This window comes from Typopeltis vanoorti, chromosome 10 (genome assembly GCF_054136105.1).
Source record: "Typopeltis vanoorti isolate ZY-2024b chromosome 10, IOZ_Tvanoo_1.0, whole genome shotgun sequence".
Taxonomy (NCBI): Eukaryota; Metazoa; Arthropoda; class Arachnida; order Uropygi; family Thelyphonidae; genus Typopeltis; species Typopeltis vanoorti.
The window spans coordinates 34,704,556-34,726,461 of NC_143558.1; the positions used below are offsets into that span (position 1 = coordinate 34,704,556).

The 21,906-nt window shown below is 32.7% G+C and overlaps 1 protein-coding gene across 2 annotated transcripts; it reads right to left on the reverse strand.

Moving 5' to 3' along the window:
- Positions 1-327: 327 nt before the first annotated feature.
- LOC150102323 (multiple coagulation factor deficiency protein 2 homolog) lies at positions 328-19,439 on the reverse strand. Of its 2 annotated transcripts, none has more exons than XM_090399388.1 (4): positions 19,289-19,439; positions 17,883-18,171; positions 16,137-16,291; positions 328-875 (listed from the first exon to the last, which is right to left on the reverse strand). In XM_090399388.1, the coding sequence occupies exons 2-4, from the start codon at positions 18,158-18,160 to the stop codon at positions 700-702; spliced, it is 609 nt and encodes a 202-aa protein (XP_090255514.1). In that variant the 5' UTR covers positions 18,161-18,171; positions 19,289-19,439; the 3' UTR covers positions 328-699. The 2 variants fall into 2 exon arrangements, with proteins under 2 accessions (XP_090255514.1, XP_090255513.1); XM_090399387.1 differs by having other exon boundaries at positions 17,883-18,175.
- Between the last annotated feature and the right edge of the window lie 2,467 nt (positions 19,440-21,906).

Below are 21,906 nucleotides of genomic sequence, written 5' to 3' on the forward strand. Positions count from 1 at the left end.
GTATGTTAAAGCATGGTATGATGAGCTGCGTGTATGATAAAAGGACCTTTTAGATGAGCATGACTCCATCGTGTCTTGTGTAATAATATCTAAAAAATTTTACCTTCTCTACATAGCCTTCTTTAACTCAGTTATTTCAGTAACAATACTGAAAGTTACTCTCGCTTCCAAATTTATTTACATCCTCTTGTTCTGTATCATTATATAAATCATTTGTTCCTGCAAGCACTATCATCTTTTACTTTGTTTGAGAAGTTTAAATTAGTGCAAAAGGTGGTTATTTTAAATGAAATAAAAGCTTTTTAGAAACTTTTTTTTATTAAAACATTCTGACAAAAATGCCATAAACTCTGTATAACTATATTACAAAAATATTTAACTTTGAAACCATCACCTGAGTTTAATATAAGATTGTATGAAGGATTTTTAAACAATTAAAAAAGATGGCATAAAGCTTTAGTCAAGTTTAAATCTTATCCTTCTAATTAACATGAATGTTAAGTATATAGTCCTTAAAATAAGTTTTCCCAAAAGAGATTCAACAAATCAATAGAATAAAAAACAGGGAGTATCAAAACTATTATATATAAAATAACATGTAAAAATATTCTGTACAAAAATGTTCTGGAGAACAACTCCTTGTCAGTAAATGAAGCAGCACCAGGTCCTTATTTACAGTTAAAATAACTAATAACAAGATCAAAATCCTCTTGATTTCTGTGCAGCTACAAATTCTGGATAGTCTATAAACCCATCTTTATTCTTGTCATCCATATCCAAGATAGGATCTATCATTAGTGCAAGTTCAGAATCTGTAAATATTTTTGTTGTTCCTTGTGAAGGTGCTTGAGGGCCCATCATCTTGCTTTCTTCAACTATAAAACAAAATTTTATAGTTCACATTAATTTCAAATGTTTTTTTTAAATAATGTTCAATAATACAAGTCAGCCAGGTTCTGACTGACTGCCTAGCATTTCACAATATACTGTTAGGATTTAATAACATTGATGAGCAACTTTTGCTCTTCACTGGGCCACAATTGAAAACCTAATATTCCATATGAACCATAAGGAACTCAATATATTAATCAGGAATAAAAAAAATTTAATTTATAGGACAGAATTTGTTATTTTTGACAAGATTTGTTTTATTAATAATATTTTCAATATATACATGTACATAATTTTTTTTAATCAAAAGAAATTAAACAGTTGCTGAAATTTAATGAGATATTTGACTGTTTCTCATCAACAAGCTTTAACATTAGGAGACATGTTTGAAACTGTGACTAATACAATTTCTTAGTCTTTTGTCATCATGGTAATTTCGGTCATTTTCTTACAATTTTTATTTTCAAATTGAGATGTTCATGCAGATAAGTACTACCAAATAAATTTCCATTCCAGGCAAATGAGTTTATCAGTTAGAAAATAACTCTCATAAAAGTCAATAAGATTAACATTTGGAACTTATTTCAGCATAGCTTTGCAAATCAGTTATTTCTATTTGAAATATTCTTTAAGAACCCTTTCAACATCTATATTAAAAAGGTGATGAGAAAATATCAAAATTGTTTCATTTTCACTTTAGTTTTTGAACTACTAACTGAATTCTTCTTGTAGTCTGTATTTCCTCTGCTTTTTTTTTTTTTTTTTTTTGTTTCAGGTGGATTTTTTCTTAAAAATTGAGAAATTAGCCATATTAGATTCTAGTTACCAATTCCAAAAGGCTTATTTTATCAAACGTTTCATTTAAAAAAGTTTGTCCTTTAAGATTTACATTTAATTCGTTCAACAGGTTTGTCTTTCATCTCCAAGAAAGATGAGATTTCTCTCTTCAAATCATATATGATTGAGCATTGTGCTGCAACTTAACCAACAAACCTCAGCGATAAAAAGGATACTGCCATATTTGCTTTTCATATCACTCAAAAATTCCTTGAATTTTTAATAATTCAGTCCAAGATCAAATAAAATCTAGCATTTTAATTATTGGTGAACATTGAACATTTTCAAAACTTTTGCGCTCAAATTCTCTTTGTGCAAAATGCAATGAGAAAATTGTTTTTCATCCTACTAATCTTTTTGTCACTGGATAATAATCCAGATAGACTAACATTCATGTTAGACAGACCATCTTTTCTATTGAGATATTTAATTGATTAAGAACAGTTTTTCAGTCCCCTGTATGTATCTTTCAGTGATAGTTCTTTTCAGTGGAACTAAAAGGATGCCAATTCTTTGCTATTAAAAACTAGAATGTGTTCCCTTCAAAGACATCAAGTTATAGCCATATCACAACTTTCATCCAAATCTAAAGAAATCCATTCCAACTTAAAATGTCCCTGCAAGATTTCCTTAATACTTTGCAAAAGATCAATCCTTCTTGCAATTGTAAAAAGCTGATTTTCGAAATCATCTTTTATCAGGGAAAGCAATGTCTGCTACTGCTAGAAAGCATTCTTTTGCTATTTCTCTCTCAGAGAATGATTTCATTCTTTTTGCCAAAATTTGACTAACAATGTAGCTTACACAAACTGCAATAAATGAAGCAACTCTAAATACAGTTTGCTGTTTAGAGATTTTTTTCCTTGCAGTTGATTCACTGTCTTTGTGCAAGTGTCCTTGCAAATTGTCAAATTTTGCAGAATGGTTAGTTTTATAATTCCTCTTGATGTTGCATTCCTTGAGAATGGATATCTTCTCACATCATATCAAGCAAACAGCACTGTTTTATGCAAGTTGTATGTTTAGCTTTTGTTAAACTGATGATTTGTCCTCAACTTTGCATTTTCTAGATTTTGAACTCTAAGCACAGGGTTCCGTTTGTAAAAAAAATTATAAAGATGCAATTTTTTTAAAAGAAAGTTACCGTTATAAATTTATAATCTGCTTAGGTTTTGAAAGAACTCTTATCAAGAATAATGCAACTACTTTCACACTGTTAAAGTGTGACTGCTCGTGCACAACTGAAAATGCAAAGGTGAATGGCACAAGCAAATATTTTTCATGTGACCTCTTAACATGTGCTTCATATTGATCAACATTGTGCCTTTTACTAAAATTTTTTACACTTGAAATAAATTAAGTGCAACGTTTCAGCAGGCTGCAGGTTAGTAGTTGGAGGGCTGCATGTGGCCTACTGGTTGCTCATCATGGATTTAAAAATGTGGAGAAGAGAACCATGCCATGTAACTCTGAATAAAATTAGGAGATGGACATTTCCACTGTAAATTGTATTAAAATTTGGTTAGAAAAATCTAACCAGGATAGAGTTAAAATATAAGGCAAATGTAGATACAAAAGTGATAAGAAGCCTATTTCTAACTAATGCAACTTCCAAACCCAGCAATATACCTGCTGGGTTTATTTAAACTAAGACAAAATTTATAGCCATCTCTTATCCAGATTTTATAGTTATACACCATTTCATTACTTATGAAATGGATAACTCCTGCATTAATTGAACTTTATTAGTTTCACTAATGAGCTCAGCCAGACTGAGCAAGACCTTTTTCATAATTCATAGCTACACACCCAAAAGGAAAAAGTGTTGTACATGAAGTGTAATTGACAACTTTTTTTTTCCCCTTTCTGACCATAGGCATTGCCCACAAAATATTCCTGGTGAAATTTATAGGGTAGTTCACCACTGCTTTCCCAACTACCTAATTTTACCTGGGTTCAGGACCAGCATATAGCTGGAATGTATTCATGACTAATCCATGTATGTTCACAGGGACAAAAAACCCCTACCTCCTTAAGAGACTGGCTAACTCACTTTTAGTTGAAAGATAAAAAAAAAGTTCTTCATGTCACTGACAGGAATTGAACCTAGGTCTCTATCTATACTGACTGAGCTATGGAGGCTCAATAGGTAATTGACAAAGCAAGCCCTTATACAAGTAGGCTGTCATAATTCATAGCTTACTTAAATCATAAATGAAGAGGATTAAAACCAGGATATAAATACAAAACAATTTAGTTTAGTTTAATCTGATAAAATATCAAATTAAGGCTTTGACTATTTTATCTAAAAAAGGTTCAATTTTTGTATGAAAAAGTCTTGCTTTAAAATTAGTGAGTATAGCTTTTAAATATGCTATGAGAAAAGTGAACTAGAAAAAGGACAATATTGGAGAGAATACTTAAGCATCTATGATGCTATGCTAACAGCAACATCAAAAATAACTAGAACACTGATTATTGAATCAAATACAGTCAAGTTTGGAGACAGGCCTACAAATAAATATTATAGTGGAAATACTCAAGAATGGAAAAACAAGACAGATTAAAATAATTCATATCATTACAAAACCATAAACTTGATAATAAAATTTTAGCTAGAAAAACTGAAAGATGAACCATTAGAAATATTTAAAAGGCAATTTACCAAACAGGTCTTTCTAAAAAGAAAGATCTGTTATCAGTGTATCCTCTACTGACCTATAGAAGTCAAACCAAGTTTACTGAAACACCTAGAAAAATTAAAAACAATGAAACATGGAAAAAACCATTGAGAATAAACATGGTTAGATCAAATCATTTGGATAGGGAAGCAAAGAAGTACTGGACATTGCATTAGTAATAAAAAAAATGCAACAAATCACACTGGATAGGACATGTGATGAGAATGCCTGATGACAGAATGGACATCAAGAATTATTGGAAGCCAGGTTTTGATTTTGATGGTGCAAAGACAAGATCATGCTGCACCAGAACAATCAAACATCTATGCCCTTAGCAGGATTTGAAACCATAGCCTCTTGGCTGGAGAGCAGATATGCTAGCCACTCTGCTAACCAGAAACTAGTAATAAGATGGAACTAAGTGATGTTACATTTTTTGGGAGGGAAAAAGATGCAGAAGATTGGCCAAAATGAAGCATTCATCCAATAGTGGGATGAAGAATACTCTTAAGTTTATAATAAAAATCTTTCACTCTCCTTTAGTGAAAGTTGTTTGGTACATCTTACTGCAATGAATTTTTGATTTACAAGACTTCATGCTATATTAGCATCCTTTATTTAAGAGTGATAAATGAATATTGTATTTAGGATAGTGACATTTAAAAAAAAAAAAAAAAAAGTCTTGCAAAATTGACATTTTTCTTCCATTGCTTGATGTTATTATGGGGGGAAAAAAAAAAAAAAAAAAAAAAAAAAAAAACTTATTTACAGGTGAAAATAGTTGGGACTCTTTTATATATTTCTAAAATATCAGAAATGTGTTATAACAGGATAGGCTAGACAGGAATTGGCTGTACATTTATATTGCAAGTGTCACATGATAAAGCTTTCACTTTATGTTTTTAGACTTATTCACAATATTGATAAGAGAATACATCACTGAAAACCAAAACCAGATTAATTTATGAAAACTAGAGGTCTCACTATGGTAAAAAGTACTTTAAGCATCTGCATTAATGCAGAATGTAATCAGCTAAGAGCTCCAGTTAATTATCCAAATTTCAATTGAATGATAGTTAAGGTCTGGAACGAGCAATTTTCTCTTGGCTGAGGAAGTCTTTGGTATTAAGGAAAATGAAATGCCAAGTATTTAATTTTTTCCTGTATTATGTGTAGTTTCATATAGGTACCATGTCTCAACAATACATCATGTCATTAGTTTATGTAGCCAGGAAAAAAAAAAAAGACTTTCACACCTTGATAACATGCAAATTTAGGTTTAAAACCTTATACATTATCTAAATGTTTCTGGTTATAAAGGAAAAACCAAATGACAGCATGGATCTCTTGCTATGTTTTTGTAGCACAATACTGATGTTAAGCCCTGGTCTAAACAGTGACCAACTGTATTTGCCAGATTGTTTTCTGGCAAGTCTGTTTTTTACTATAGGTGATGAAAACTTACTAATGATGTCACTTGACGTTAGGGGCCCCTGGACTTTTTTCCACATCTAAAAGAAATCAACTTGAAAAGTTGATTAATTTGTCTCAGACCTACATAAAAAAGGTTGCAAGACTCAGTGTAGTGCTACGTGAGCAAGAAGGATAAAATGTTTTCTTTGGGACTACAGAAGCTGTTCTAAAGAACAGAGAAACATGAAGTGAAGAAGTTTGGAGAGTATTTAATTTGTGGATGTGGAATGTCAATGAGTGGATGTTGGCCAGTAACCACTCATGTTCTTGAAGCAAGTGGAGAAAATTGTAGTTAAGAACCAACATGAAAATATCTACATAAGAAAAATCAAAACATCTGAGAAAGATGAATCTGAAATTTTCAGATGACTGATCATTCTTAGAGGTTTTAGGCAAGTATTTATATGGGATAATACATTTAAGGTTAGATGATGGGCATTTGGAATTATGGCTGGAGCTAGTATGTTTAAACATGTTCTGGTCAGTTTGTTTTGCAAGATGAAAATTTAGTTTCTCAGAAGAAGTTACCATATGAGACCAATTAATTGGCTTCCAGAGAAATGCATGTTCTATTTAGAAATCCAGGTTTTACTAAATGAAAAACCAGTGATACTGACCAAGAAAGATTTGAAGATGTATTAAGTTAAGTTTGATTTTTCTTGCAAGGCCATAAAAGAAGAAAATTTTCTGGGAAAGAAAAAAAAAAAAAAAAAAAAAAAAAAAATTAAAGAAGGTATCCTTGAACCACTAAACAAAAGACAGGAAATCAAAAGTTTTTTTTTTTTTTTTTGGAAAAATAAAGTCTTAAACCAAATGCCTTAAAGTTCTTATAATGAATACACCAAAAAAAGGTTTCAAAAAGAGAATTTGATAATTTGTGTGTATAGGAGGACAAATAGATGAAAGCATAGATCTTAGGGCACTCTAATGATGGAAGAAAAAGAAAGAGGAAGTTAACCATGACATAATGAAGCTGAAGAAATTTGGTGACCCAACTTCAGAAGCAGACCATGAATAGTTGAGCAGGCCTATATAGGACTTGAGATCAAAAGTCCTAAAAATTTAAACTTAAGTGGCATGTATTTGAAAAAGGAGTTTATAGCTAATCTACTGCATTTGCAAACAGAACCGCAATTGTTCCATTGGCTCTATGGGGTTTAAAAGTAGTGAAGCTCAAAATAGCAGTTCCCTAGCAAATGTCAAAACAATAGACAGAAGGAAGTGGCAGAAAATCTTGTATCAATGACAAGGATTAGAAAGAATCCAAAACACATTAAATGTTAACAACTGCAAATAATGAGAGATGTAATAACTAAGAGTACAAAATAAAATTCATTAAAGATTTTAATGAATACCTTTGAAGTATTCATAATAAACTAAGTGTATATAAATTTCACTCCATTAAGATAATTAAAAAATACACAAAAAAAATTCTAGATTGAAATTAGATAAATCTTTCAAAAACAAAATGATCCATTATCCAGGCTTATGACTAGGTCATTTGTTAACAGTCATTTATAATTAGAAGAAACATGTATAAACCACAGTGAAAATTATTTAATTGTAAATATTTCATCCTAAGTATCTTAGGACATCATCAGTACAGTATTTAAACAAAAATTAGGAATAACATACGGTTAGGGCGCATGATTACAATAGAATCTCATGAAAATGTGCTAAAGTAGTACAAAAAAAAAACGTTAATTATTTAACATAGTTTTGTATGATAATTTCCCATACTTTAGGAATAGTAAGAACGTCGTTGCGGTTTAGGTTTGGTCTGTGTAGTAGAGTTTCAGAACTTTCTTTGTATAAACATTCATGTTTAAATAAAGATCTATGAAAAATTTAGCCTTTTCCCCAATGGATCCTATGGTTTGGATTTTCAATTCCGTGTTGAGAGAGGCCAGATTTCTGCGGTTTAAGAAGACGAATGTGGTCTTGATGTTCCGAGATGCGTTTCTGAACAGACCTACCTGTCTGTCCAAAGTAAGATAATTTGCATGAGCATGGAATCTCATAAATACCAGGTAACATCAAGGGTGAGAATTTGTCCTTAGGAGAAGGTAATAAGTTGTAAATTTGGTTGATAGGTTTGTAAGTAGTGGCAAAATTGTATTTCTTCATAATTTTAGAAAGACGTTCTGAGATGCCTTTAACGTAAGGTATGGGAATCTTATGCACTTCTTCCTGTCTGGTTTGATGTATGCAGAAGTGACTTTTTTTTTTTTAGTTGTTTTTCATGAGATTCTATTGTAATCATGTGCCCTAACTGTATGTCATTCCTAATTTTTGTTTAAATACTGTACTGATGATGTCCTAAGATACTTAGGATGAAATATTTACAATTAAATAATTTTCACTGTGGTTTATACGTGTGTTTCTTCTAATAAGTCATTTATATATAGGACAAAAAGGTGGAAGTATAGTTCCCTAGAATACTCCAGCAATGGTGGGAAAAGTCAACCATGACAGCAAGACTAAAAAAGGAATCAGCATAACTAAGTTTTAAACTAACAGCATGTTGTGCCTCATTTCTTTAGTTCTAAGAAATGAATCTTATGCTAGCTGCTGATCATTAATGGAAGCAACTGTCAGAGCTAGTTATCTTTTAAAATTATGAAAGTTTGGAAGTCAAACTTTCATCACCCCTTAAGTTGACTAATGTACATTAGTTGTATTCTAATTTGAAGAGTTGAATTGTCAACTTTAGTTAAATAACCTAAAGTGTTAAATAATCTAGGTTAAATAAAAAAAAAAAAATAAGTACAGATTACACTTAGTTTATGAAAGTTACATGATGTTCAAGCTAAAAATTAAACACTAAAATGTTATGGATTTTTTTATAAATTACATCAAATGCTATAAATATGGTTCCTTTCCATCCATATTGTCAATGGAAGGCCTGACATTAGTAGGTCTTAATATGAGAGGGATAGGGCAGGTTTCAGGTTTACAGGAGAATGTTTCAAATACTGAGTACATTGGATGTCAATAAAGGAATGGGACTGGATGCAATTTCACCACAGATTTTGTGAGAATGTGCTAAAGTACTGACATCTCCATTGACCTGGCTTTTCAATGAAAGCCTGGCTGCAGGAAAGATACCTAAGGAATGGAAGGAGGGTACAATTTTTGCAAAGACATTTGACAGGATGGCACATGGGTTTAGATGTCAGTTTATTCAACAAAGAGGTATCAGAGTTGTGTATGGTGAAGATTAGCATTATGCTTCTGAAGTTCATTAGAACTAACTTTACCCCTGCTCCCCCACCCCAAAAAAAAAAACTTTGTAGACTAAGGGTCCATTATAATTAAAACCAAATGCACCTAAAAAAAAAAAGGGAAAGATTTTTGTAAAGCTATTAGTCACATGAATACTGATCAAGGGTTAAATAATCTAGAAACTAAAAATTTAAGCTAAAAACAAAAAACTCTGGTTTAAGTAGAAATGTTTTCATGCAAGGTAACGAAAAGTTACCTTTATGTCTACAGTGAAATTTGGTTCCACTGCCCTGGCTAGAAAGCAAAGCAAGGCTGCTCAGTTTATGGAATGCATCTGTTCTGAAGTTTATTTGACCATTTACCAATGTAAATGAGTCAATCATATGAAGTTTGACTACTTATCATTAATAAGAAGTCATTCTATACTGACCTAGGAAGTAGCCAACTACGAGGATGGTCTGAAAATTTCTCAGCCTAACAATGAAAAAAAAATAAATTTATAATTTCTATTTTTCAACATAATCTCTTAATACATTTATTCCAGTGATACTCCAGCACCATTATCCCTTCCCTGTAGTAGTTCTCAGTAAGAGCTGAGAAATACCCCTCTATCAAGAGGGGCAATGAACTCTTGATTCGAAGAAAGATGCTGACCAGCGGGGAAGAGTCTACGTTTTGGGAAGAGAGAGAGAGCATGCCAAATCTGGGGAATAGGATGGATGTTCCAACAATTTTTAGTGCAGATCCCTTAATTTTCCCAAAACACCTTTGTGAGCAGGTGCATTGTCCTGATGAAAGATCATTTTTTTTTCCTTTTGCAAACTGGGTCTTTTCTAACCAGACTAAATGAAATTTTTCATTTAGTCTGGTTAAAATGATCTGAATAATATTACCTGGTTATTGTTTTACCCTTTAAGATGATTAATAAACAAATGCCTTTAGCATCCCAAAACATTGATGCCATGACCTTTCCTGCTGATGGAACCAACTGTCTTTTGCACTAAAAAACTGCTTCTGTCCACTGTTTTGATTCTGATGTGTAATGGTGAATCCAAGTCTCATCCACAATAATAAATAAGACACAAAATCAGTTTTATTCTGTTAAAAATGCTCCAAGCACTGTTCAGGAGAATTTCATGAAAGCAGGTTTTTTTCCTGCTGTGAGCAAGTGCAGTACCCATCTTGCACAAAGCTTTTTCATATGCAATTCATGCAAAATATATCCTACACATTCTTTTGAAATGTTTATAGTCTCAGCAATTTCACACCCTGACTCCAGTTATTCAATACCATATCATGCACTTGATCACACTTTTTGGACATCCTTGACAGAGATCATCTTCAAAGCTGGCACAGCCATGTTTAAACTCTGCCACCCATTTCTTAATTGTTGAAAATTAAGGAGGAGAAGAGTGCCCATGAACTTATGAACTTCTTTTGGCATTAAACCTTCTTTCCCAGAAGAATTTCATAACTGCATGATACTCAAATTTTATCCATTTCAAGACAACACTTTTGCTTCAGACAGCTGTATAAAACAAGCTACTTGATAGAATGACTTGCAATCTCACATGTATGCTTATGACAGATGTACCAACTGAGAAAAAAAAGATATCTTGTATCTATGGTCAAGGCCGAGAACTTTTCAGACCACCCTCGTATATGGATGTTCAGAATAGGTTATGTTAAACTACAACGTCTGGAAAATGACAAACCCAAAATACCATTTTTGGTTCCATGATACTGGTTGCTTAATAAGAAGCTAATCCCATTGGACTATCAGTAGTGCATGAGAAACTGAGATGTGGTAGCTATGCCTGAAGCTTGAACAGAAACAGGATACATCCATTTCATTTCTAATCTCAAAACAAAAAAGATCCATAAGATGTGGAAGTAATATTATGAAAATAGGAGTGAGAAGAGTTATAAAATATAGAGCTCAGGATAGAAAAGTTAAGTATTATAAGAAAGCTAAGTTGGAATATAAAGAGAAACTGGCTTCATAGACTAAAAGATTCAGAATTATCATTATGTTAAGTAAAAGAAAGAATAACTACCAAATTCAGACAGTATCCTTTTATTAGAAAGGTATGCAATAGGCTCAAATGGACGTTCATTTAATCAGAATCTGTTACCTTGGTGTATGCAAGTGCTGCTATTATATTGGATAAAGAGCAGTCCATGAGAAGGAAGTTCTAAAAGCAGTTGCATAAACATGCATAAGAATTTGGCAACTGGAACATCTGCATGTGTGCTAAAAGCAATGTTCAGCTGAACTAGCTAAGCCCTTGTGATGTTTATATCATTTCAATCACAGCTCAGGAAAAAGTCAGATATGGGAGAAAATAAAAATAAAATCTTATCATACAAGGGCAATAGGCTGAAATGTTTAACTATAGCCTTATCAGTATCTCTGGATGAACTGTAAAGATTTTAAAGAAGTTCGTGGAACAATATACTTGATAAAGGAAAGCTGAACGGGATACACTATGATGCTGTTAGACTTTGCTAAAAAAAGGCATTTGATAGGATACCACACGAAAGGCCTGGATAAATAGGTGGCTAACAGGCTATCTCAAACGTAAAATATCATTAAGTTTTGGAAGGATATAAGAGAAATCACTTGCTAATTTAAGCATCTATTTTCCATTTAACAATGTTGGAAGAGTGTTATTGATTTAAAGTTTAATGTCATTTTTATAGAAATCAGAGGATTGAAGGAAAGAAGTGACATAGGCTCAATTTCAGTGTCTCTAATATATATCTTATTGTTTTTCATCAATGAAATGTTGCAAACTTTGAAATAAGTGGTAATCTGAAGATGCAAGATTTCCCCAGCTGAGTTCCAAGAGTGTGCATTATGGCAAAAAACATCATTTTGATTGACTAAGAAAAAAAATACATTTTCTTTGAATCAAAATGATCACAGTATACTTAGTTGCAATTGTTTGGTTTTATGGCAAGTGTATAATACCAGCCATATCCTATAAAACACTTAAACCTTTAGGAGGATGAAGGTCTTGTTTTAGCTGAGGTTTAGCCTATTCCCCTGAATGAACCCATAGCCTTTACCAGTGCCTACATGACATAAACAGATCAAATTTCAAGAAAGAGGAACAGTGCAGATGCACTCAATTGTTCATCAGGAACCTACTTGCTGAGCTTAAGACACTATTTCAAGTTCTCACAAATGGCACTGGATGGTTAATGACAATGAATTAAGATCTGCTAAATCTTAAACAGTTGCACTGTCATTTCTAGCAATAATGGCTTTTAGCATATCATTAAAGAGATGGGGCACCCAGAGCCAGAGGATTCTTTCAAGCTCAAGTCCTGTTGTTGAAATTTTTTGGAACCATCACTGCAACTTTCAAAACATTGCTATACATTTCTTTTACTTTTTATTTAGTGTTAGCAGCATTGTTGCTTTTTTTTTTAAATTCAAAGCATGATGTGTTCTTCAGTGACAGACCTCCATAGTAATAAAGGAATTATGTAAACTTATTTATGATGTTCTTGCAAGGTGCAATTCTTTAGAATGAGGCTGCCTCAGCCTAGTGGTATTTAAGCTGAGACAAGTACAGTACAAAAAATGACATTACTTTTGGAATGACCTGATATGGAGAGGAAAGGAGATGAGAATCTGCCAGATTCAAATGTGATCAATGGTGTGCCCCAGGAATCAGTCTTTGAACTATTGTTCAGTTTATGTTAGCAATAACAAGAAGGGTCTGACAGATTCTGATGATAAAATACAGCCAAAGATTGCTGATACAGCATTTATAAGCTGGAGGTGTAGGCAAATAATAATGGGCTATCAATTCAATGAGAGCAAGTGTAATACTATGCATATGTGATGCAATATCTAAACAGCATATTTTATTGGTGGGAAAACCGACATGACTAGAGATCTTTGAGTTATGGTGGATAGAAAACTGAAGTTCAAAATTGCATTGTTGAAAATGAACACCTACATGGAATGTCAATTTGCCTCTTTACTAGGGCTTGATATGACTATATAGACTATGCAGATTTGATCCAAGTTATAAAAAGGCTTTAAAGAATAGATTGAGATATCAGGATTATGGAATGCAGATTACATGGATAGATTTAGAGTATGTGGGTTATAGATACTGATAAAAGATTTAGGTTGTTATAGGATATTGGTTGATAAAAATGGAAGGTGTGGAGGAGAGGATGAAGGGCATCTGTGGAAGTTAAGAGGCAATTTCTCTTAGAAAGCAGAACAGTTTGCATGTTGTAATGAGTAAGACAGCTAATCTAATGTAGGTGATGTTAAAGCCATATCACCCATATAAGGACTCCCTAAAGGAGTAAGAATTTTATTATTTACAGTATCTATCATAAGAAGGTAATGGTTAAGCCAAGGATAATATTGTCTAATGTGGAAAGATAAATGATCTCAAAGCAGAATTCAGTTTTTTACTGAAGCTATATGCCAAGTTAGATCATTGTTTCTAAATTGAATGTGTAAATTAACTAATTTATGTTTTGAAAAAATTTCTTGTGGGCTAAGTTACCATTAATCATTTAAGTTGCAGTTAAAAACAATCCACTTTCTGAAGTTGCAGAATGGAGAAAAATCATTCCTATTTAAAGACTGAAGAGAACCTTTGTTTTATTGCACCTGAACCATACAATAGGACAACATGCTAAGCAAGACTAAAAACTTACCTACACATCTGGCATTTTATGCCTTTCAGTGAAAAGGCAATGTTCAGATCTTCATCTGATCCAGTATACCACAAGAGCAAAGCATAGTTGACTTTTATTATAGATCACTAGCAACTACTTTAAACTGCTGGTTTGAGATTATGGAATCTTGAAGTTATTTTTAGAAGGTGAAAATGGGCAGTTTGATTTAATGCAATATCAAGGGAAACTTAATATGCCATGGTTGTAAACTCATCCTTAATGAGTTATTGTTCTATTTATCTAGAACTAAAAATGAACAGTTAATTATACTGGATGACATTCCTGCCTCAAGCAGAAGTTGAAAAGTGAGAAACTAGCTATTTGTAATTAGAGACAAATTACTAAAGACCATAAGCCTAGTTTGTCATAGCAAGTTCATTAAGGAATTTGGCATAGTTTCTTTGGCTGTTTGCTATAGCAGTGTTGCTTAATTTTTAGTACCTCTAAAAAGTTTTAGAATTTGTATTAAGATGTTAATGAAAAATTAAAATAGTTGATTAACTATAATAAAAATATGAAATAACCAAAAAGAAAAAAAATGTAAAAAGTTCTTTGTACCTTTAAGGCCTTTTTGCATAACCCCAAGATGCTGCCACACTTGGCTATAGCAGTCTATCATAGCAAGGATGGTAATTTGTACCAAAGTTAAATATTTATAATAAGTGGTTAGTTATAACCACTATATAGTATAGTATTTAAAATGCTAAAAACTTCAGAAACAAACCAACCCTCACCAGGGGAGGCACTTTAGTTTCTTGCCAGGAAGAGGATTATTACCAGATTAGTTGGCAACTCTGAATTTATCATGACTATGGTTTCTCAAAACTTCGGGGAAGGTGGGGAGGGGGAATTTATATATAATTGTAAACTGTCTCCTAACAAGCAAATGCTTTATATGAAGTAATATTGTCATAGCTAATATATTTTAGACAATAAAGTAAAGCTCTGCACATACCTAATTCTTCACTGAAAGTTATTGTTAGTAATGAATGGTTGAACAGGAGATGTTTCATTTAAAGTTCTATAAGAACTAAAACCTTAAAATTTAAGGTTTTAGTTCCTGTATAGTTAATTGCGTGCTGAAAATTGAGACATATATAACTGCCTACCACGCAGGCTGCAAATTACAGGTTCTATGGGATTACTTTTGCTGGTCAGAAATTATTAATATACCCTGAGGGTTGTGCAAGAGGTTATAATGCTATATTAAAGTTATATAACATAACACTGGTCAGTTATGATCTCCACTGATTAACATGACTGATGTGGCCAGTACCAGATTTATATTTTGTGGTCTTAGGCCAGAAATAAATATAAGGCTGTACTGTATACCCACAGATGCAGAGACCTTTTGATACTTCTGCACACGTCAGGAGAATCCATTCTGATAATAGGGTAATCAACCCATCTTGTGGGAAGAGTTGTTTATTATTACATGTTCAGAAAATTAAATTTCTTTTATGAACATTGTAGTTTGTAAAGCAATAACTATTTTGCTTGTATGAACAGTTTGAAAATTTTGTGCATAATAGCACATGATTTCATGTGACCAATTCATACATTTCTTTCTGCCCCCTTCAGAATGATTGATTATTGGCAATCTGCCAGACTGTTCTATGAAGTGTGGGCATACTATACTTACCAAAAAGAAGGATTATTTATACACACAAATAAAATATCAGTGATATAAAAACTATTGAGTTAGAATGAATTAACAAAAATTCAAAGACATTTTCTAGATTTGATACTTTAGGGAAAAGGGACTGGTACTGTCAAATGATAAGTTTTGAACATGGAATAGGATAGAACAATAACATAGCAATACATGACTAGTTATATACAAGTGTGTTATCAAGTTCATGATACTAAGTGACATGTTTTTCTGTTGATATGGCAGAAAAAGTATAAATTTGTAATAAAATAAAGGAAAAATTTGCATAAGAATGATAGCATAAAAATATTTCAGGTCTCCTCATTTTATTATTATTAGATGCTCAAGATTTATGAAGTCAAAAAAAAAGTTGAGGCTCCAAGCTGTAGCCAAGTCTGGATGTGGCTCATTAGCAGTTGCCATGATATACCATCTTTAAATAAGATCTTCCAGGAAAATATGCTATGATAAGGAATAGTTCTAGACACAGTAAACCTAGATCTTTGAAACTGACCAATTCAATATCACTTATTATATATTGAAATATGCTGCAAGATTCTTTTTCTATTTGGGAATTGTGGGATGCCTTGTAGATAAGTATAGGCACATTAATTCATAAACTTAAGTAGGTGTTTATTTACAGCGAATGTAGATTCACTTACCATGCCAATGAAGAACAGATTTGATTAATTCACAACCATCCAGTTTGTTATTGTCATCATTATCATGCATTTTGAAGTAGTGGAACTGCAACTCTTCTTCAGACATTTTGCTCACATCATGATTAACTACACCTTGCAAGTGCTCTTTTATATGTCTAGACAAAACAAAGTAATTAAACTTTTTCAGAATATAATTCTGTATTACTTAAGTTAAATTCAATGATTTCCTTGAACATAGACATTTCCTTGCACAGATAAAAAAAAAAAAATTGTATTTTAATTTTTTTGGAAGTATTATAAAATTAAATTAAAAACTATTATTATAAACAACAGCTATTATAGCCTGTTTTTGTTTAGGAGTGTCCCTTATTTTAAATATATTGGCTATTATTACTCAATAAAGGGGTATATATATATTTTAGGGCATTATGGGCGAGTATAAAAAGGCAATTATAGCAGAATAAAAAAAAGAGGGTGGAAAAATTTTGTACATATCTTGTTTTGATTCCAGGATGTCTTCCAATTTCATGATCCTGCTTAAGGTTGTTTATAAAGAGGGGGAGGAAGGAAGCATGGGAAAATAAATTTTGAAACCTGGGTTATGTATTAATTATATACATATATATATATAAAAAAAATTGTGTTTAGGGGTGCATTTTGTGGGGGAGAAGGGTTTACTTATGCAGAAAGTGGGGCAGGGGAGGGGCTTTAAAAAAAAACTTATAGAAGTAGCTTTTGCAGTACAGTTCAACTAGTTTGCATATATAAATCGATCATTAGTAATGATAATACTGGTGAATTCATTTAGACTATCCTGATAGTCTTTGGGATCATTACTTAAGATGAAAGACTTCATAAGATGTTCCTGGTTTAAAGTGAAAAATCATTTTTCAGCTCATTTTGCTGAAGTATTTGATATTCAAATCAATGTTGAAAACACATTTTGCTATCATTCAAGAAAAGCTGAAAAAAAGTTATGCAATTTTACTTTCTGCATATACAATTGTAATGCATGTTTTATTCTCACAATGCATATATTAGGATGGTTTATTTATAGTTTTTTTTTCACTTGATAAAAGTCAAGTAGGCCAGTTGGAAGATGCTTCATGAACATTGTTCACTTACATAAAGGATTGAACTAAGAATAACTTGGTATGTTTAATTTATATGATGGTTTAATCTAGCTTTTTATCTTCAAATTAGCTTCCATTTTTGGAAATATAGCATTGTTTTATAAATGAAGCCTAATAGTCATCAAAAAGGATAAATTAAATGTTAGTAAATTTTCTTTTGGCAGAGGAGAAAAAGTTTACTTATGGCTTTATTGATTTGTATAACAAATACAAATTTCATTTGCTTAAGTCTTTCAAATGCTGAGCTCACAGAAAGATTAATCTTTGAATGAAAAATAAATAGACATTCAAAGTATGCTAGTGATAGCCTGTGCTAAATCAACAGCACAAGAATAATTTAAGTGATTTAGGACATTCAGATTTTTCCTAGATTGCTCTGATGTTACAAAAAGTAGTTTATTCAGATCAGATGGTTAATATGATAATATTCTAAAGACCCATTTGAGTAATGGAGGGGGGGAGGGACTTCCTTTGCTTATTATACACTTGATAATAAATATTCTGAATTATTTTCTCTGTTCAGAATTAAGCTATGTCATTAAAAAAAAGCTAAAAGCTGAAAACAAATCTTATGTTCATGCAAGCACAGCAATAATTAATAATAGATACTTACTCCTTGTCCTGTACATGAGATTTGTCCCTGATGAGGTTTGGCTGAGTCCCTTGATGCATTCCCATTTGTGGAACATTCTGAGGTTGCATACCCATTTGTGGTACTCCCTGGGATGGAAATCCTTGCTGCTGCATACCCATTTGTGGAACGCCTTGGGTTGCATATCCCTGTTGGATATTTTGTTGATGGCCACCCATGTGGCATAACATGACGGGTATTGTCAATAATGACACACACAACCTCAATATGCATTCCAGATGTTTCATAGTTACAATCATTAAATAGCTACCTATCTAAGAGAAAAATAGGAAACTGTTTAGACACACGTACACAGAATGCATACTGAGAAACATTCCAGTAGTTAGAAGAATTTTAAGGAGAGGGTGAATAAATAATGAAATGGGCAAAAACATGAAATACTCACTGATCTCATGCTTTTCCCTATAGAATATACAATTAAGTAGTAGTTTCAGCAAAATAATTTTGTGTTCCTTAGCTATGGCAAAAAAAAAAAAAAAGGTACAAGCGTGTTCAATTAAAATATCAGTGTTATTCAGCTGTTAGATTGTTAATAACATAATAAAAATAAAAAAAAATAATTCTGGGAGACTTATGGTCATGAGAAAAAAAAAAAACATAATATTCTAATACTGAGACTAGAACAGTATTAGCATATTATGTATTAGGAAAAAGACAACAAAACGAGATGACATTTCTACAAACCAAATCAAAAGCATTTCTAGGAGATAAGAGATTTAGTTATCTGGCATAAGAATACAACCCGATTTATTGGAGAGATTAGAAAGTTTTCACATCTAGAGACAGATTTCTAAATTTAATCCTGAAGGTTCCCCCCTCCTCCACCACCACACACACACGAAGCTTGAACGTAGAACTAGATAGCAGGCACAAAGTTTCCAGTGCCTTCAAATTTTAAGCATTATAACATGATTTGAGTATTTGTCTAATGCATATGTTTCGAACCACAGAATTAATTTCTGTTCATTTCCACGTATTTTCCCATGAAGGAGTCGTTTTGACTTGGGTCAAATCTTGAAATCCTTATGAGGATGAGTACAAGATTTTGCACCAGACAGATGGTACCGCTTGGTTGGAAGTAGAGCAAAATTCCATTTTTAGAAATGCCAGGTGTTTTTTTTTTTTTTACTTGCGAACTTAAACTGCGAAGTTTAAGATCGCAAGTGCACCACTTATCCACCCCCCCCCCAAAAAAAAGAGCACGAAATCCGGAAAACTTGAATTTCTCACAAGAGGCATTGGTAACTATACCCCTCTATGCTCTAGTGGGACGAATAGGCGTCTTTTTTTATAATATAATAGAGCAAAAGTGTAGAATAATAAATCCAAACAGATTTTGCCGGTAAACAAACGCATAGTTCCCATACCTGAATAGTATTCGTCTGAGAACTTATTAGAAGCTGCCAAACCAAAAGGACCGGAACACAGGTTTCCTCCTAATTACAATTTTCCAGTTATAGCCCCTCAAGCAACTTATTCAGGCCATATGCTAACTGCTGCACGCTTGGACAACTAACCTTATCTCCTGTCACCTAGTGCCACGTGAAACTAGTGCGTCCTTCAAGAATTTGTAGGAAGAAGCACTCATGACGTCACCACAGAATAAGATTACTATTCGCAGAAATTGGAGTAATGGGGTGGTTTTCATTTCCCACATATTTGCCATTCTTAAGAAATATCCCTATCTATTTCCTCACCTTGTTACGTTAAAGTGCTACATGCTGCATGTAGCAGATGACAGTATGCTAAACATTGGTAGGAGAGGGAAGTTGGGATAATAACAACCTGCTCGAAATTGCATTGCGTAAAAAATATCCGTTCAATAACATTAAGATACCAAATAGTTTTTGAATTTTCAGCGTATGAATTAAAAAAAAAAAAGTATACAACTTTTATCCTAAAGGCAGAAAATTCGAGACTTCAAATATCGATATGGGGGGTGGGTAGTAGAGAACATTCAGCAGAAGCATAACTTTCGCTTTCTGATTTTAAATACATGTGCAAATTTTGAATCAAATAATTTTTTTTTAAAAAAAGGCGTATTATATTCGTCATGAAAGACAACTGAAAGGTATGAGCTATATAAAAAAACAGCGATTTTATAGCTGTCGCAGTTTGAAAAAGGACGGGATACTGCACTTTTCCATTGGAAAACCCAAGTTTGATTCTTGTGACAAGATGAGCTACTTTTTCAACTGAAAATGAGTTAGCTGATTTCGTGCGGAACATACCAGGATTTTTCCTCCGAAACTTTGAGTTTTTCTTCCCGCATACAGACAAATTTGCCGGAGAACACACAATTTACAGACAAAATATTATTAGCGAGTGGTAGATGGAGTTGTTTGTAGACAGAGGATTAAACACATAGACCATGGAATGTGTGGAGTACAGCTTCCTTCCACAATAGCCCTTGGACCCCCTGGAAGTGTCAAGTGATAATAATATTAAATTACTTAATTTTAATTTTCTAATAATTAGATCTTTAGTTCAGCAACATAATGCTAAACAGCCAGATATATATATTTGATTCTAACTTTTGTCATAATAATGTTATGCATCTAATATGAAGAATTTTCTAGCTGTTGTCATAAAATTGACTTTCTTTCTCCTGCCTCTGGACGTTATGTAGAGAATTCCTCCAGGATGTTATACAATATTTAGGTCTGGCTTCATTAGGTATATAAAGCATTCCATACGCTGTGTGTTTAAATCTCACTCTGGTACACATTTTTTATATAAAAATAGTTACTAACTCCAAAAAATTATCACATTTGAGAATGAAATAAAATCATAACATAAATCCTCCAACTAACCTTTCTATTTCCGAAGGGCGGGACAGCTTTAACTATAACCTTTGGAACTATACCTTTCACAAACGGAATCGATTGTGCAGTTTGTGAAACCGATTGTGCATCTTCTGCAGCGTCCCATAGGAAATTATTATCCTAATCCTAAATGGTACTATTTATATATGTTCATGATTTACGGTCGATTTTGTTTACTTGTGGATTAAAACCCCAAGTATCCTTCAAGAAAAAAGTCCTCTTACCTGTGCTAAAAACTGACTAAATGTGGAATAGGCTGGGGGGAAAAAAAACTAGAAAAATATCCTCTGGAATGATTCCACTAATTTTTTCTTCAACAGAAAATAAGAAAGAATCCTGCAAGTAAAATGGCACAAAAAAGAAAGTCTAGTTGGACTAGGGACCATCCCAGTGCATGGATCATAGAACAGAATCGCCGAAAAAATATACTGTGCAGCAACATTTTGCAGATACGGGTGGGTTTCACAAACTTGAATAAATTATTAATATGGCTTCAATTTAACAGATGCTAGACTGGTAGACGTAATACTAAATGCTGATAAACAAAGGTGTTTTTCCCAAAATGTTGGTCACTCTTTCAACTGATGTGTTAATTTTTACAAGTGTATGTAGTGTAGAAATGGTATACAGTACCAATTAGTCTAACCTTTGAATACTCCCTCTTTTTGCCATGTTTTCGCAGAAAGTAGATGCTACACTTTAAATCAAAAACAGAGAGAGAGAGGGGGGTCGTTATATAAACCTTTATGAACTGCTTGACAAAATTAAGAGAACAGAATGTTTTGCATAAATATTTTATTTTTAACCAAATTTCCGAAGGCCAATATTTGATATAATAGACATTCTGGCCTGGCATGCCAATTCCTAGTATCCAACAGAAATTAATCTATCATTCAAACGGGTTCGCACACAATGCCGACCTATGAAGACATAAACACACAGGTTACGATAATATGACTTGGTTCCTTTTTTTTTTTTTTTTTTTTGGCTAGGTAAGTGGGTTAGTAACATCTCCAGTATACCTTCAGGACAGTAAGTCATCTTCATTTAGATGATTCTTTGATATGGCATGCCGTTGGACGACTTGAAGCTGGACAATCGCAGGTGAATGTGGTTAATGTGTCACAAAGTGTCATCTCGGCACTATGGATGCAGGTTTC